Source organism: Lissotriton helveticus, chromosome 4_1, assembly GCF_964261635.1.
Source record: "Lissotriton helveticus chromosome 4_1, aLisHel1.1, whole genome shotgun sequence".
Lineage (NCBI taxonomy): Eukaryota > Metazoa > Chordata > Amphibia > Caudata > Salamandridae > Lissotriton > Lissotriton helveticus.
Window position 1 is genome coordinate 1,563,452,657 of NC_136063.1, and position 18,973 is coordinate 1,563,471,629.

An 18,973-nucleotide genomic window follows, 5' to 3' on the forward strand; every position below is an offset into this window, starting at 1 on the left:
ACATCCAGTGTGTGTAGGGCTCTTTCAGCTACTGACTGTGGATTTTGGAAGAACACTGGCAGTTCTATTGATTGATTAATATGGAAAGTGGATATGACCTTTGACATAAACTTAGGGTTTGTTCTAAGAACTACCCTGTTAGCATGTATTTGCTTGAAGGGTTCTTGAAATGTTAGTGCTTGTAGCTCGCTAACTCGCCTGAGTGAGGTAATGGCAATCAAGAATGCCACCTTCCATGTTAGAAATTGCAATTCGCATGAGTGTAGAGGTTCGAAAGGAGGTCCCATAAGTCTGGTAAGTACTATATTTAGGTTCCAGACTGGGGAAGGTGGGTGTCTTGGAGGAATCACCCTTTTAAGACCCTCCATAAAAGCCTTGATTGCTGGTACTCTAAACAGTGAAAGGTGTGGCCTGTTTTGAAGGTATGCTGCTATAGCAGCAAGGTGTAGTCTTATCGAAGAGTATGCTAGGTTGCATCTTTGAAGATGCAGTAGGTAACATAATGTTTTGTATGGAAGCATCTAATGGGTTGATATGGTTATTGTTGCAGTAAATAACAAATCTCTTCCATTTAGCTGCATAGCATGCTCTAGTAGTTGGTCGTCTTGCCTCCTTAATGATGTTCATGCAGTCTGGAGGCAAGTTAAGGTATCCAAATTCTAAGACTTCAGGAGCCAGATCGCTAGGTTCATCTGATTGGGATCTGGGTGTCTGATTTCTCCATGGTTCTGAGTTAGAAGATGGGGTGTGAGGCGCAGCCTTTGATGAGGAACTACTGAAAGCTCCAGGAACGTTGTGTACCATGGCTGTCTCGCCCATGTGGGAGCAACTAGGATGAGTGTGAGTGACTGTTGCCGCAGTTTGCGTGCCACCAGCGGAATCAGTGGTGCTGGGGGAAAAGCGTACGCAAATCTGCCTGACCAGTTCATCCATATCGCATTGCCCTGTGACAACGGATGTGGGAACCTGGCGGCAAAGTACCGGCATTTTGAGTTTTTGTTTGTAGCAAACAGGTCTATCTCTGGGTGCCCCCACTGTTTGAAGAATGGCTGGAGAACTTGGAGGTGAATCTCCCTATCGTGTAGTTGTTGGCTGTGTCTGCTGAGCAGATCCGCTATTTGATTGTCTTTCCCTGGGAGGTGTTCTGCCAGGAGAAAGATGTCTTTTGGAATTGCCCACTTCCTTATGCTCTGTGCCAAGTGGGATAGCTGTGGAGAGTGTGTTTCTCCCTGTTTCTGGATATAGTACATGGCTGTCATGTTGTCCGTCCGGATCAACACAGTCTTGTTGTACAAGTATTTTTGGAATGCTTTTAGGGCTAGGAATATTGCTAGCAACTCTAGTTGGTTGATATGCAGTTTCTTTTGTTTGAGTGTCCAGAGCCCTTGTACTGTATATTGAAGTAGGTGGGCTCCCCAACCTGTGTGTGATGCGCCCGTTGTTAGTACTAGTTGTGGAACTTGCTCTTGGAACAGTCGCCCCTTGGAAAGCGCGACTGTCCACCAACACTAGGTCTTTTAGTTGTCCTTGAGCTTGGTTCCACTGCTGTGCTAGGCATTCTTGCAATGGACGCATTTGAAGTCGGGCATGGGGGGGACAATGAATATGCAGGAGGCCATCATGCCTATGAGCTGCATGAAGACTCAAGCTGGCAAAGAGTGTTGTGGCAGAAATTTGCGAATGAGCATCTGCATGCTGGCTATCCTCGCTGAGTTTGGATATGCCTTTGCCACTCAGGTACCTATAGTAGCTCCCAGATATTGTTGTGTGTGGGATGGTTGTAGATGCGATTTTGGGTAGTTTATCGAAAAACCTAGGCTGTGTAGCAGCTGAAGTGTTTGAGACGTGTCTCTTGCACACTGTTCGTACGATTTTGCTTGTATTAGCCAATCGTCTAGGTATGGGAACACGTGGATGTGTTGCCTCCTGAGATGTGCAGCTACTGTCGCTAAGCATTTTGTAAACACTCTTGGAGCTGTGGTTACCCCGAAGGGGAGAACTTTGAATTGGTAGTGTTGACCTTCTATTGTGAACCTGAGATATTTTCTGTGAGCTGGATGGATGGGTATGTGAAAATACGCATCCTTGAGATCCAATGTTGCTAGAAAGTCTCCTTGCTGGAGCAACGGGAGCACTTGCTGTAGCGTGATCATATGGAAGTGCTCCGACAGTATGTATTGATTTAGGGGTCTGAGGTCCAATATTGGTCTGAGGGAACCGTCCTTCTTGGGAATAAGGAAGTATAGTGAGTATACTCCTGTCCCTTGGTGTTGGAAAGGGACTGGCTCTATGGCCCCCTTTTCCAGCATGCATTTCACCTCTTGTTGTAGCAGGGTGATGTGTTCTTTGGACATAGGGCGGTGTCTGGGTGGTATGTTTGGTGGAGTAGAAGTGAGTTCTAGGCAATAACCATACTGGATACTTTGTCTCACCCACCTGTCTGTGGTAATTGTGTTCCAGACTGGTAGGAATTGTTGGATCCTGCCTCCGACCGGTGTTAGATGGTCTGGAGGTAGTGTGATGAAGTCACTGTTTTGCGGCAGTGGTGTCTCTGGTGTTATTGCCTCCACGTCCTCTTCCCTTATTATTGTTGCCCCTATAACCTCCTCTGTTGGAGTTCTTGTTAAAGGAATCTTGGGTGTTGCTTTTGTATGTAGATGAGGTTTGTGAAGTATTGCCCCGTGTAGCTGCTCTGTATGAGGAGCGTCAAAAGGAACCTCTGTGTTGTTGAAACTGCAATGCACCCATTGATTTTGCAGTTTCTGTATCCTTTTTCATTTTGTCTAAAATGGTGTCGACTGCAGGTCCGAAAAGGAAGTCTTGATGGACTGGTTGGTTAAGAATGGTGGATTGTACCTCGTTCTTAAAGCCAGAAATACGTAGCCATGCATGTCTTCGTAGTAAGACACTAGTGTTGATAGACCTGGCTGCCGTGTCAGCTGCGTCAAGCGTGAAGGCGTTTGTAATAAATGTTCCCTCCTGTATGAGGTCATTAGCTTGGGCTTTGAAAGGCTCAGGAAGGTGTTGCATTAAACTTTCTAGCTGTTCATTGTGTGCTCTGTCGTAACGAGCTAGTAGAGCTTGTGTATTTGCAATTCTCCATGAATTGGAGGCCTGTGAAGCTACCCTTTTACCCGAGGCCTCTAGTATTTTGGACTCCTTATCAGAAGGTGGAGCTTCTCCTGTTGTCTGTGAGTTGGCCCTTTTGCGTGCATTAGCCACTACTAGTGAATCTAATGGTAACTGACCTCTGATATAAGTAGGGTCTGTAGGGCCGCTCTATATTTCTTTTCAATCCTGGGATTGATTACGCGTGCCCTGGCTGTATCTTTAAATATATCTGGGGCATGTTTTAATACCCCTTTCAACATAGGAAGTGTTCTGACATTTTTCTCAGAAGTAGGGAATGTGTCAAATAAAAAGTCTTCGTCTATAGGGTCATTGTGCATGTCTACGTTGTGGTACTGCGCTGCCCTATCTATTAGCTGGTTGAAGACAATGGTGTCGTCAGTAGGGGACGGCTTTGTTGGGTATGAGGAGGTGTCAAGGATGGGATGCGTGTCATATGGATCAGTCGGTTCTTCCCATGGTTCATTTTGAGGGTTAGGATCCTCTGTATAGTTATAATCATATTGAGGATCTTCCCCTGTGTCGCCCTCATTGTCCCCAGAGTGCGTAGGAGAGTAAGGAGCAAAAGGCGTAGTAGGCATAGTGGGATAGAAAGGAATGAAGGGTCTAGAGGGAGAAGTCCCAAAGTCCTTCTTCTTTAGAGGAATGGGAGAATGAGAGTCCGTGTCCAATGGCCTCTTCTTCCTGTGTAGGATTGTGACTTTACCAGACTCCAGGTTTATATATATTTTTGCCTGATCCTCTGACGGATCTGGATGGAAGAGTTCTTCTTCCACTGTCCGTGGTTGTGTGTTTGACTTCTTTGGCTTAGTCTTTTTTGGATCGACTGTTGCCTTCGGGTCGACAACCTTTTTTGGTTCGACGACTTTTGGTGCCTTATTGCTTTTTCTTGGCTCGGCCTCTTTGTCCGGGTCGACGACTGATTGCGGATAGACCGGATCCTTAGGTTCGATGAGCTTTCTGTGCGACAGTTTTTTTTAGGTTGAATGTCTTTTTTCTAGTCGACGATTCTTTTCAGATCGACTGTTTTTTTAGGATCACTTGTCTTTGGGTAGGTGCCTTTGTTTGGCTCGATAACCTTCTTCGGCTGGGCCACAGGCTTCGGTACGACGCCCTCTGTGTCGGCGACCTTCTTCGGTTCGACGACCTTCGGCGCAGCGGCCTTCTTTGGGTCGGCGCCCTTCGGGTCGGCGGCCTTTTTTGGCTCGACGGCCTTCTTTGGCTCGGCGCTTTATGGCTCGACGGCCTTTTTTGGTTCGGCGCCCTTTGGCTCGACGGCCTTCTTCAGGTCGACGGTCTTATGCTGTACGGCCTTCTTTGGTTCGACGCCCTTCGAGTCGACAACCTTTTTGGGTTCTAGAACCTTCTTTGGGATAACGTTACTTGGACCTGGGGTCTCTGAAGGCTTAATCTTTGTTTTCGGAGCCGAGCCGGACGGCGGGGCTGCTGAATGATGTTTTGGATATTGGCTAAGGCATTTAGGCGATTCCTCGATCGGAGCCTTCTGTAACGGGGTAATTGGTGTTGGGGGAAATGAACTCACGGTTTGCCCCGGTGGGATTTCGTCATCGGAGTCCGAGTGGTCCTCGACGGCGACGATCTCTAGATCCGAATCTTTCCCTTCTGGAAGTTCTTGTTCATCCTCGAAGATGTTGTCTGGTTCCGGTGCCTGTCGCTGCATCTCTTGCCTAGCGGCCCGTCAAATCCGGATGGTTTTCTTCGAACGGAATTGGGCACAGGCTGGGCAGGTTTCTTCCTTGTGGTCTGGTGATAGGCACTTGTTGCATACTGTGTGTTTGTCAGTATGCGGGAACTTGGAGTGGCATTGTGGGCACCTTTTGAATGGGCTCCTTTCCATCGACAGCAGGCCCACGTGGCGTCGAAAAGGCCGAACGGCCCGCGTCGACGACCGGGTCAAAATGGAAAGCTTGATCGAGTCAAGAAGTACCGAGCGAGAACAATACCGTCGAAGTCGAAGGCCTTTTGGCCACTAGAAAAGTTTAGTTTCGATTCCGAAGTTGGAGTATAGGAATAACATCAGAACCCAATGGCGGGAAAAAACAATCTGAGGATGGAGAAGATGCCCATGCGCACTGTAGTCCAGGGGAGGAGTCACCTATCTCGTGATACTTCGAAGACTCTTCCAGGACAACAAGGTGCAATCATCCGGACCCAACACTAGGCGGCGATCTATGCACAGATATGAATTCAGCAGCCCACATGCCTCGAACACCTCCTTTTCAAATATGTATTCACCATTTGTTTAACTGGGGCTGTACATGCAGCAGCCCCTCTAAGGGATTGTCAGTCAGTAAACCAACTTTTCCAATTGGCCCGCCGGTTTCTTCAGTTCTTGAAGTAGATAAGAGTGGGAAAAGAGGCGGAGGCTTATGGATTTCAAGAACCTCTGTCAGGAGACAGTGACTAGTCCGAGGTCTGTCTGGTAAGCACCCAGTGAAATCAGGAGGGTAGGATCAGGCTGTCTCTGGGGCACGCCAAGGGAGTGCTGATGCACAGTGTTGCTGTACTTGGAGGTGATCCGCCCTCTCCAGCTGTGGGGATAAACAACAATCCTGCTGGAGCTGCTGCTGGTCACCCTGAAGGTGCTCTGGGTCTTCGTACCAGGTCCCTGGATGGTGCGGCCCAGGGAAAAAGCATGGCGGGCAAGTTGTGCATGGCGACAGGAACTGGCAGCAGCCTGGGTTGGCTCTTTGCCCAAGAGCTGTCCCGGCATCGGGCTATTTTGTGCTGTGGGACGTAATCATCAACAGCCAGAGTAACGAGGAGACAGCCGAATTGGCGAGGGCCATGTACCGGGACATCCAGGCGAGCCACACTTAGGGGCAAAGTAAGGGGCTATGACCATGCACAATCCACACGTGAGCATTTGCACAGCTTGTGAAATTACATTTCCGACAAGCTAGGAACTCCTTTAAATTGTGTTTAACAGGCGCTTCTTTTAACTGCTCTAACTAAATCCTCAGTTCAATTGTAGGTAGCTCTTCAATCCACAAGGCAGCATGTCCTATTGAGACAAATAGGACTTCTGCTTCCATCCGCAAGGCAAAGGGCACATAAATCAACTCAGCACTGCCGGCATCAAATTACTAAGGGTGGGCAGAACTCTGCTGAATCAAGCAGCGTTTTAATGTAACTCCACAGAATTCCCCAGAGTAGAACTCCGTTGAGTTCCGCCCACCCCTAGTAGAACTACTCTTGACCCACCTACAAAGTCTCCATGAGACCGTAGCTCTAGACATGCCTGGAGGCTGTTACCCCTAAAATAACTTGTGACATAGTGCTTCATTCTGTAGTTTTGATGTTTGTAAATAAATAGGAGATGTTACCTGTGACCAACTTAGTGCCAGCCTGTTTTTTTATTTCAAGATGTTGACAAGCTTTGGTGGCCAAGCTATGATTCAAACTCATGGCCTGCGAATTCCAACAGAACAGCGAGCATTTACTGGCAATATCAGACTACAAGATATAGTGCAATTTTCCTGTGTTATACTAATCGAGTTGTGCAACCCTGAAATCATGTCAGCAGATTATTAATTCCCAGAAAACGTGAATATACATCCACTTTCAGGACACTGGGTCCTGGTGATGCAACAATGGAGCTATTTACAAAAGCAAAATTGTATTTCAAAACCTAACACGTGGTATGGCACAGAGCCTGAGTAGAGCACAAGGCTTATCCAGCCGCAATTAAATTCAATCCTAAAAACAGGAAAGCTTGAGAAATTACATTTCCCACTATTTGACATGTGGGTCACTTCATGACTGGCATCTGAAGGCCCCATACAGAACAATAACACAACAGGCCACGGAACTCAAGGTGTGACTGGAATTTGCATAGTGGGTGCAGGCTACCATAGGCTACCATAGTTCATTCAGTTGTATGGATGTGGTTAAACTAGAGAAGCACCAACTCCAAGTCAGTTCGTATGTTTTTGTACTCTGTGTGGTGCCTTCAATTTTTAACCGAGGTTGGCCACAAAAAACGTAATTTGTAAAAGCTGCAAAATGATCATAAATGGAAAAGGCAATTGTAACAAAGGTTTCTTTACAATGAATACTAAATGCAGGTGGCTGAAAGATTCAGCGAGGAGGAAATGACAAAAAGGTAAAAAAAAGAAAGTAAAGGCTGCAGTCTACATTGCATTTTGGAAAATACAGGTCGAGTGACTCAAGTGAAATTACCACAGGATCAATTTATTTGCCCTTTGGCACATCTAGTTCCGTTTGGAAAATGGAATTCCAGGCATTTACGCACATCTCACTCGCTACTGGTATAATCTGACTGAATCCAGATTCTTGGGGGATTACGGGCAAAGCAATGCGCATGATGGATATTTAAGTCCCAACCCTGCCAGTCACACTCTTCATTGAACAAAAGATGGTCGAGATTACATAGGCAATCATTAAAGATTTTTTTTAAATGACATGCCTTCCTTTTTCTCAGTGCCTACATGCTCACTGACCGTGAAACCCTTTGTTATGATATAATAACTCTCTGGAAGGAGAAACCTAACACCCAAAAATGGAACCAACTTATCCTCCAGATGAGTTGTCACCATAGCGCCCTCATCTAGCATGAAAAATATGTTCTCTAGTGTTTTTAGGGAGCGGAGTGGCTACTCTCTCTTAAGACACTGTTGCTAGATCTGGCAATGGAAGTGTTGGCGTGGTAAGAGTGCATGGACCTGCACGCTTGGTTAGAAAGATCAGTTCATGCATCCGAAAGTGACATAGTTGAAAATAGATGCAGAGGAAATGGAACACATTTTCATGCATACCTTAGTTCTGAGGGGCAAACTAAATGTACCCAGGTGAGGTTTGCAAAATTACTTTGAGACCACAGGTCATCTCTGTTGCTGGTCTGAGTGGAACGAGTAGGTCTGACTGCCAAGCTATATACAAGGGCTTTTCTAGGAATTCTGTTGTTTTTAGTGAGGCGTTGAGCAATTCACAAACAAGCAGAAAAAAGCAGACAAGTTGTTAGAGCTCTACAAAAGGTGAGGTAGAGCTGTAGTTTCCTAATGGCAGATGTGAAACAGTCACCAGTCGGGCTATTTGAACCTAGAAGAATAGATCACCTAACCACAATTGTGGAAACTAAGAACCTCCATACAGAGCTCAGACTTTGAGACAAGGCTTTACGTTCCCCTGTACGAACATAACTTTGGATGGAGGAACATTCGCCCGATTGATTGTAATGTCTGATGTGCTATTCAGAGTGCCTTCAATTGGATCACCATTGAACAGCGATGATGGAATCACCATATTTTATGGGGGGACATTATCTTGTGTAATGCCACTGCCCAGAGTAAGACTGGTTTGCTGGATTAAGGATGTGAAAAAATGCCAGAGCACGTGAAATAAAGCATGTGCACATCAGTATGTGCATAACTCTCAATTAACCCACCACTCATCATAGTTGGATGCATTATAATTAAACACTTTTTGAAGAGCTCTTTCATTAGACACTATTCGCTGTTTTGGGTACATTGGGGCTATTGCACATAGACACGCGTCCTCACATTAGAGGGAGGTCGGAGCTTCACAACAGCTCAATGTGAATGAATATGTAATACTTCTAGGTACAACCCGCAACATCTCTAGACATTCCTAATGTTCTGGCAAAGGGAATAACAGAAAATTACAATTTGATAAAGTGAAGAATCAGTGGTTGAGAGGTAAATAACCTTCCTACAGAGGATACATCTTTTTATCAATCCACCTGTGTCAATGAATAATTAATACCAACACACATGTCTGAGAGTTGAGACCCCGAGAGAAATTCACACAATAAAAGCTTAACAGGGTCAATTTGATTTTTTTTCATTAATATTTGAAAGACTCACCTGGAGATTTATTATTTGTATGATGGTAACCCTTCAATAAAGTTAGAAATAATTTTACATATTTTAGTTACAAGAAATTGTGCAAAGAATAATTTTATGTGACTAAAATCAATTATTTACAGCATAGTTTTATATTACAGGTTATGTTATTAATTAAAGTGTTTTTGTTTGAAAATGATCTTCCATCCATAACTTGTTTTTTATTTCTTTTGCTTCAGACTTTGTCTTAAGCAATAAAACAACTGCCTTTATTTGGAAAAGCTAAAGTTGTAAAAGACATTGTAAAACTATTTAATTAAATTATTGTTCAATTCATTTAACGCAGGGGATCTCCAACCTTTTCTGTGATAAGAGCTACTTATGTTCGATAAATATCATCCCGAGCTAATATTATTAGTGTTGTAATAGTGACCATATCAGACATGGTTACATTAGTGTCCACCATATGCAAGATTACAAACAGTGATCTCAGAGCATCATACAGAGTTTCTAGCAGTAATGTAAAACAAAAAATTTCAATTTCAAACGTCTCTACATGGTTAATACATAACAGCAATTACTGTAAAGCCTTTGGCACCAAGGTAATGATTAGTAACTGGTGTTCCCAACGCCACGTGATTCATCACTCAAATATCAGCTTTAAATATATTTTGAAAACTCAGCCAATTTTCACCAAACATTAGCTTATGAGTTCTGAAAACACATGCATTTTTGTCTTGATTACAAACTCTCGATGTTGATATAAATATATTCTTTCATGCAAGCAAAAGCTTCTAAATTAATAGGCTGGGCTGTACACAGAAGAACTACTTACAGGTAGATTGTGAGCTATCAGTAGCTCACCAGCTACTCATTGGAGAAGCCTGATGTAAAGCTAATATTGAATTAGTCAGTGGCCCTCACTCAGTACTCTCCTTAAATCAGAGACGTCACTCAGTGACCTCCTCGCTTCTACATGTATGCCTGGCCCGATCCTCACTGCCCGGTCCCTTACACATGCATCCCAGAACCTGTGACGTGGATATAGTCCTTTCAATTGGTATTCGCTGGCAAAGGCCTCATGCTCTCCCCCAGTGCTCACTGTCCCAGTGATTGTATTAATACTGGGGCTCATACCCCCACAACACCTCATCCCAAACTACCCTGGTGATTGCAGAACTATTTGCTCTGGCCAATAACCTAACCACAGGGGCTGCCCGTCCTCTGCTGTATCTGTCCCAATGCTGCCTTATTTGAACCCTGCAGCACCCCCCAGCACTTGTGCAACATTTCAATTTTTTGGATGAAGGAATGTACTTATTGAAGGGGTGGTGTGGCAAAAACCAAACAGAACTTGCTTCCATTATTTGAAAGAGTGGGTCCCCAGGTAAGCAAAGCTCCAGAGACGAGGTTTTCATTGGTTTCACATTTGGCATCAGGGTACTGCTGGCCTCTCAATTTTCCATTCATACATATTCATCATCACAATTCATCACTTCAAATCCTGCCAAATACACTTCAGGTTTTTAACCTCTTCAGGGGAATATAATATTTGAATCCGTTCAAATAGCAGGTGACAAATAACAAGCTACGAATAACAAGTGTAAGAGTTCACAGTGCAAGTCATCGCCTGATGTCACCAGTCTGAGAAAAAGAGAAAGAACCCGATGCATGAGGAGAGTAAACTACAAATAAGAGGATTCCAGCAAGCAGACTTCAGCTGCATGAGTGGGACATACAACCTGTAACTTTGGACTGGGCACCCTTCGCTACCTTTAAACACACCAGCCTTCCCAGCCTAGTCTTCAAGGTGAGCACAAGGTACCAAGATGCACAACCAGTCGCTCGAGAAAGAAAGCTGGTCAAGATTGTAGGCGTTCTTGACTCAGTGGATGATCAAACGAGGCTTTGTGAGGGGACAAAGCAGGGACGGAGAAGACTTTTTGTGATTTCTTGGAGAAAAACACGATGAACCGCAACTGAGTGTGCAGAACGATGCACGAAATGCAAATCGGGCTCCTAGTAGTAGTGTAGTGGAAATTCTGTATATTTGTGACTAGGGACACTTAATATAAATTGACCACATACAGGGCCCTCAAGGATCATTCAGCTAGGACAGGGAAAAGGTTACATAAGTGAACATAAAAGGAAAATAAGTAGGGAATACATCTAAAAAGAGATAGTACAGACATGATGGAGTTAAGAGTAGTGACGAAATAAGAGTAACGTGGAGAACACATCTGTGTTTTAGAAAACAAAAAGGGAATGGAAAAGGGGTAAATCTTGCAGTACTTACAAGCAATGAAAACAAAGCGCCAGGTTTATCAAAATGCTTTTATAGTGGCATAGCCTTCGCAGAGAAATGGCAAACACAAGGACAATAGCTGTACATCGCTTGGTAGGCAGAAAGTATGGTTAAAGTACACCTGAGTGGGTGACTGAGGCATTGTACAAGGATGATTTTAATAATGTACACAGAGCAAAACAAGAAGACATTTAAGAGAGGTTTGACAAAACACCTAATGACACCGTTGATACTGGATGGGTCCTTACTCTTTCTTACAGTTCTATTGCATAAAATTGAACTTCGAAGTAGTCAATTCCTGCTTAGTATTTGTGGCAGAAAGCCATAAAAAAATGCTTTTTTCGTTTCCACACAAGGTCAAACTAAAAAAATAACAATAATTTTAAGTCACGTTAATTAAAAACACACTACTTTAATTTGATGCAGATCACGCATGAGTCTCAATGCTAGAATGATCCCTACAAACACTACAACACATCTATGCGTGAATACATTTGCCATGTCTGTGTTCAGCATGCCCCTCACAGCCTACAGGTTACAGTAACTTTTTTAGCTGTTGGGTTTCCTGCCCATAAACCCCTACACATGTTCTTTATTTCCAATTTGCTGAGATATGTTCTACGCCACACCTCTGCAGCCTTAAGTCACAGGGGCACAAAGTCAAACACAACTTCTGCACTGCCAAATGCAAACATAACCCATGTGGGTTCATGCTGACCATGCAGTCTGGCAGGGTGCATGAAAGGCACATTCCCAGACGGCAGGTTTTAGAAACGGGTCTGTAATGGAGTCTCTTTCCTCACAAGTGAGGCCAGCACCTCTGGCGAGCGCGTGCCCTTCCTTACCTCTGCACGAGATGCCCTGGCTGTCGATGGCCTGCTTGCACAGGCTGCAGGTCCTGGGCCTTCTAAACGACTTGTTCTTGAAGGTGTGAGACCTCGAGGCGAAGTCTTCTGGCTGCAACAGAGAACAAATAAGAGTTCAGACTTTTATTCCAAATGACAGCATTTATAGATTTAACAGTGGCAACATTTTTGCCATAAACTTTTTCATAGCATTAAGGTGTGTAATTAACACTGTAGATAAATAGCATTTGTACGAATTATTTGCACCAGTTCTAGAGGCCTTGACAGCACTAGGCACCCACAAACTATTATATCTTCTTTCTTTATATTAGCTAAAATGCATGTATTTTTATTTTAGGGTTTTATATATATATATATATATATATATATATATATATATATATATATATATATATATATATATATATATATATATTGACGAACATGTTTTGCTCACCATATTGTTTATTTGCTACTATAAATGACCCCTTCTTGTGCCCTTCTAAAATGTTGCAACTATACAACATTAAATACATAAAATAGATTAAAAATGTTGCACTGTGATTTTTTCTCCCAGAGTAGCGGGTGGCAAGACAAAATGCTTCGTCTGTTAATTATGCTACGACTTAATGATATAACCATCCTAGTCGATACTGATTTGTATTACGGCTATGCTATATCAAATGGTTCATAAAATGTCTTGTTGTCATACTCTTTGTAAGTCCATGGAAATACTAAAATTTGAGAAAAAGAAAAAAATTCAACATCTCCCCCCAAAAAAGCCTCTGCACTTTGTGTAAGGTCTGCCATAACCTGGCTCTCTTTGCAGCCACCATTCCGCCGTGCCCGCTGCTTTACACTTAACAGTAGAATTATGTGCACACCTTGAAGGTCTGTTTAGAGAATCTGTAAAGCTGCCAACTCTTGCTAGTACAGGAGTTCAACCCACCCATACTAGGCCGTGCAGCCTTCCTCTCCCTGCGGCTTTAAAATTAGATCGCTGTTTCCACAACTTTTTATGACCAAGTAAGGTTTTAAAAAGCAGACTAGACTGTGGAAACACCCTGTAGGCAGGGATTACCAACCAGCTCACAAACAGACTGCAGATTATCCAAAACACAGCAGTAAGACCAGTCCTCAACCTTCCACGCTGGGCACACATCACACAACACATTAGGAAACTCCACTGACTCCCAATTCACAAGCTCACACACTGTAAATCCTTCACCCAAACCTACACAGCTCTCCACAACACTGGCCCTGCCTACCCGAACAGCCGAATTTACTTTCACCAACCTTACAGACAGACACCTCCTCTCCGCCGGACTCTCACGAGCACACAACTTGTGCATGCACAAAAGCAGAGTGGGGGGCCCTAAAGTCTGAAACGACCTCCCACACGACATCCGAGCATTCTCTCTTCTGGACTTTTGCAAGATGCCGAAGATCTGGCTTTTCGAGTAAGACCCCAGGGCTAGCCCTCCACACCTGCTACAGGGTGCCTGGATACCCTCACAGGTGATTAGCATGCTATAAAATAAAAACACCAATAACACATCATAGCAACAACAGTATGCGTCATGTTCTTCAAAAATGTATACGGACAGCTGCCACAGAAATGGCTCTGTTAATATGTTTATGTCAATCTTCACCATCAACATCATCATAACTGAAGAAGGGAAAATGCACACTCTTATGAGTGACATAGTGCTGCACAAAGCCAGGAGTAAAACGTTGAGTACGAGAAGGGGAAGCTCAAAGTCATCAGATGTCCCTTTATCTCAATCTAAAGCTTCAAAAGCAACAAATTCAGATCTCGGAGAACAGATGTAACAAGCATTTGCAATGCAATAGGTCTCGCATTAGAAAAGTTTGAGCTATTGGTATTGTAAATGACAAATTTTGTATTTATATGTTGGTTTTGAAAATAGCGAAATTAATAGCTTTGTCATTTACAATGCTAATAGGTATAGCTTTCGCAAATGTGACACCTATAGCATTTGTAATGCAATATGTGTTTTAGTTACGTGACTTACATGTACTGATATTACAAATAAATGGCTTTTATTTATTTTTTAATAATTAATACTTAAATAAAAGTTATTGTAATTTATAATGGCAATAGCTTAAAGTTTTGTAAATAACTTTTGTGAAGATTATGTTCAGTGTATTTTATTGTGATGAAAATCCAAGAATAGATGTGAAATATTAACATCTTTTTTGTGACATTTATAATAAAGCTTGAAACATTGAGAGAACATACTTGAACTAGTTGTTGTTGAATGGTTGCACAGATTGATGCTGTGGTGGCGCTGAGTGATGTTGTGGTGCCCCTGAGTGATGCTGTGGTGGTGCGGAGTGATGTTGTGGTGATGTGATATATAGAGTGAGGGCGATAGATAGATAGAGAAAGGGCGATAGAGTGGGGGCGATGGATAGAGTGGGGGCGATAGATAAATAGAGTGAGGGTGATAGAGTGAGGGCGATAGAGTGAGGGCGATAGATAGATATAATTATGTGGCACTGAGTGGTATTGTGTGGAATGTGTGTGTTGCATTCAGTAGAGTGTAATTATGGGGCGTGTAATTATGTAGCACTGAGTGGTATTTGGAGTGTATGTTGCATTGAGTGCAGTGTAATTATGTGGCGTGTAATTATGTGGCACTGAGTTGTATTTGGAGTGTATGTTGCATTGAGTGCAGTGTAATTATGTGGCGTGTAACTATGTGGCACTGAGTGATATTTGGAGTGTATTGTTGCATCGAGTGCAGTGTAATTATGTGGCGTGTAATTATGTGGCACTGAGTGATATTTGGAGTGTATGTTGCATTGCGTGCAGTGTAATTATGTGCCGTGTAATTATGTGGCACTGGGTGGTATTTGGAGTGTATGTTGCATTGAGTGCAGTGTAATTATGTGGCGTGTAATTATGTGGCACTGAGTGGTATTTGGAGTGTATGTAGCATTGAGTGCAGTGTATTTATGTGGCGTGTAACTGTGTGGCACTGAGTTGTATTTGGAGTGTATGTTGCATTGAGTGCAGTGTAATTATGTGGCGTGTAACTGTGTGGCACTGAGTGGTATTTGGAGTGTATTGTTGCATTGAGTGCAGCGTAATTATGCGGCGTGTAATTATGTGGCACTGAGTGATATTTGGAGTGTATGTTGCATTGCGTGCAGTGTAATTATGTGGCGTGTAATTATGTGGCACTGAGTGGTATTTGGAGTGTATGTTGCATTGAGTGCAGTGTAATTATGTGGCGTGTAATTATGTGGCACTGAGTGGTATTTGGAGTGTATGTAGCATTGAGTGCAGTGTAATTATGTGGCGTGTAATTATGTGGCACTGAGTTGTATTTGGAGTGTATGTTGCATTGAGTGCAGTGTAATTATATGGCGTGTAACTGTGTGGAACTGAGTGGTATTTGGAGTGTATTGTTGCATTGAGTGCAGTGTAATTATGTGGTGTGTAATTATGTGGCACTGAGTGATATTTGGAGTGTATGTTGCATTGCGTGCAGTGTAATTATGTGGCGTGTAATTATGTGGCACTGAGTGGTATTTGGAGTGTATGTTGCATTGAGTGCAGTGTAATTATGTGTTGTGTAATTATGTGCAGTGAGTAGTATTTGGAGTGTATGTTGCATTGAGCGCAGTGTAATTATGTAGCATATAATTATGTGGCACTGAGTGGTATTGTCTGGAGTGTATGTTGTATTTAGTAGAGTGTAATTATGTGGCGTGTAATTATGTGGCACTGAGTGGTATTTGGAGTGTATGTTGCATTGAGTGCAGTGTAATTATGTAACATAATTATGTGACACTGAGTGGTATTGTGTGGAGTGTGTGTTGCATTGAGTACAGTGTAATTATGTGGCTTGTAATTATATGGCACTGAGTGGTATTTGGAGTGTATGTTGCATTGAGTGCAGTGTAATTATGTGGCATTGAGTGGTATTTGGAGTGTATGCTGTGGTGTTTCAGAGTGATGCTGTGGTGTTTCAGAGTGATGCTGTGGTTACCTTAATGGTCTGTCCGACAGACCAAGAAAGCAAAATCTGCAGTGCACGGGGGTCTGTACATGCGATATGATATTTATGTATTTTTATCCTGAGGGCATTTTGTAATTGTATTATGATGGGTGGTAGACACAATGTGGTCTGTGGATATTAACGATCAGGCACCATCCGTGCACATCCTCCCAGGCTGGCAGCCCCCACAGAGATAAGCCCAGCAAAAACATTAATTAACAATTGTGGACTGGCAGTCTATGCTGAGTGCTACAGAATAATTACTACTATTGGGTGTTGTCAGCGGGTGAAGAATGGTAGATACAGGAGGGTGGGACCAGTGAGAGGATGGATGTTGTTAGTGAATGTGGTCTATGGGTACCAAAGATTATCGATATGTCCTGCCTACTCACCTAGGCCAGAAGTCTGTAGAGCATCCCCTTAATGTTGACTGTGGTTAATAGTTTGTTTTCAATGGGTGCAGGATACAGGATGACTCATGACATTAGTGATGAATGAAGGATGCCATCTTTGGATGCTGGGTGATGTAAGTAAGTGTTTTGGTGTCTCCAAGTGATGTGATTAGGTATGCTATGGTTAGTGAGTGCCAGGTAAAGGGTTCAGTCTGTAACATGCAGGATTCTGTGAGAAGGTACTGGTGGTCTATGAAGGTGATGGGGAATAGGAAGGGACGGTTGTTTATGGAGACGAACAACAATGCAGGATGATGATGCATTGTCTCTGATGGCATAGAGTACAGTAACTCAATCAATGATTGCTGCCCTTAAGTGAAGTGTATGAGGTGCAGTTTGGTCAGTGCACCCTGATACGCGGCGATGCCCGTTTGGTGTTGTATTCTGTTGCCAGTGATTGATGCCTGCTGCATTGTGTGGTCTGTGGGGGCTGGATACAGGGTGCTGTGAATGATGATACAGCAAGTAGTTTCTGTGAGTCGAAAGTGGGAATGGGCAATGTCTGGAGTGTTGGGTAGCAAATGGAGCGAGGACAGTAGTTTTTCGCTAGAGGGTGACTGTGTAGTGGGCAGTTGGTGCTGGGAGCGAGAAGCTCTGAGGCAGGATGCGATGGATGCTGGAAGTTGTCAGTGACTGACGCCTGTATCTAAAATGTGAAGCAAAGTTTGCGAGCAGGATGGTGGATGACACTTGCGAGGTTGTGCTGGCTTTGGCAGCTGGGCGAAGTCCGTGGGTTTGTTTGTAACAGTTGGTGACACATGTTTTTTGGTGGGTGGGAGCTTAAGGCAGGTGTTGCCAGGGTCGGACCTCAGTAGAAAGGGAGGGGTTCAGCGCACTCACCCAGGCTGGTAGCCCCCGCAGGAGCCCCCGTGGGCTGACCGTGGCCCGCGCTGTCTCTTCCTCGCCCTCCACCAGCTCTATGGCGGTCCGCCGGCTGCGTTGCTTGCTAGAGCGCCGGTGCTTCCAGCACAGATAGCCCAGCAGGCCGCCCAGGACCACAACCAGGCTGATGTTGTGGTAGCCAGCCATGTAGACGGGTGCAAGCAGTGCCACGCTGCGAGCGAACAGCAGCAACAGGCAGGTGACGTTGTTTCCTGACGGGGTCCCTGGTGCGGCCCTGTGGGGGGACTCCTGAGGCTGCTCCCCGGGCATCTCCAGCCTCCTCTGCCCGCCCCGCTCCTCGTACATCCAAATCTGCGCCTCCGGGCCCGGGCTGCAGAATGTGCGGCATGTGGGCGGGCTCAGAACACAAAGCGCCCCTGAGGCTGATTGGATAGAGTGTGTCAGAGCCACGTCCGGAAGGAGGGGACAAAGGGCCTGGAAGTCTCGGGGCGTGGCTATCATGTAGTGGCCGGAGCCGAAGGGAAATACACGGAGAGCCCCTTAGGGACCGTTAGTGTGCGACCAAAAGGGGGGGGGGAAAGGGCCATCCTCACTACCTTGTCATCCCATAACAACGTAATGCGCAGCTCCTGCCCTCAAGGCTATCGCCTTCAACTTCTGCCGCGGCTCACAGTGGTGTTTATGAGTTCATTATTATTATCAGTGGTGCGCGGCGGCGGCCGGCCGGCTGGAAGACCTGGACATGCTGGCTACAGTGGTGCGAGCCTGGTAAGGCCTGTATGTCTGTGTGCCTGCGCGAGTGTGTCTGTGTGTGTGCCTGTGTGTGCGCGTGTGTGTATGTATGCATGCATGCATGCGTGCGTGTGTAAAAAGAGCCGATGACTGGTGGGGGGATGGAAAGTGAAAGTAACCAGCGCGCGTGTGTTTCAGTCTGTGTGGTGGCTGGCTGTGTGCGCACGCGTGGACGGAGCCGACGTGCGCGTTCGCGCACCCAAATCCTGGAGAAAAGCTAGTAACACCCTCTTGTCCTTCATTCCCCCGAGTCAGCTAGCTATAAATCTCCACCTGGACGCATCCTTCGGATGCGAATTCCAGGCTCGACCTAAAAATGAACCGGGCACCACATAGGCACGGCAGTCAAAGCGCCTTGTAATGCAGGGCCTGTGCCTCTCCATCAGAGCAAGATGATGCTGTGTATAGAAGAGATTCCCAACAATCCAAATGTGTAGACTGATACACTTGGATCAATGTTTAAAAAATGAAGGCAGGAAAAAAAACCTTTGTAAAATTATTCCTTACAGCAGCTCGACCTTGATTTCACATTTTGGAGATGTAGGACAAAAAGTATCTAAAAGAAGTGCACCTTCTACAAAGGCTGAAGTGGTGGCTTCTGTCTCTCACTCAAAAATCATCACATCCACCTTTTCTGGAAAAGTCTGGGTCAGCACTGCAACATCCACCGCCAAAAGAAAACAAGCACTGGCAAAGCCAACAGGCCTGGTGTTGGCTGCCAACGTTTAGC

The 18,973-nt window shown here is 44.6% G+C and overlaps 1 protein-coding gene across 4 annotated transcripts in view; it reads right to left on the minus strand.

Moving 5' to 3' along the window:
* The window catches only part of TNS3 (tensin 3), an 851,445-nt gene that overhangs the window by 479,069 nt on the left and 353,403 nt on the right, over positions 1 to 18,973 (minus strand). For all 4 annotated transcript variants that reach the window (XM_078688177.1, XM_078688176.1, XM_078688179.1 and 1 more), the window contains exon 2: positions 12,126 to 12,237. In XM_078688177.1, the coding sequence (XP_078544303.1) occupies positions 12,126 to 12,237 (112 nt within the window). The remainder of the gene's footprint in view (positions 1 to 12,125; positions 12,238 to 18,973) is intronic.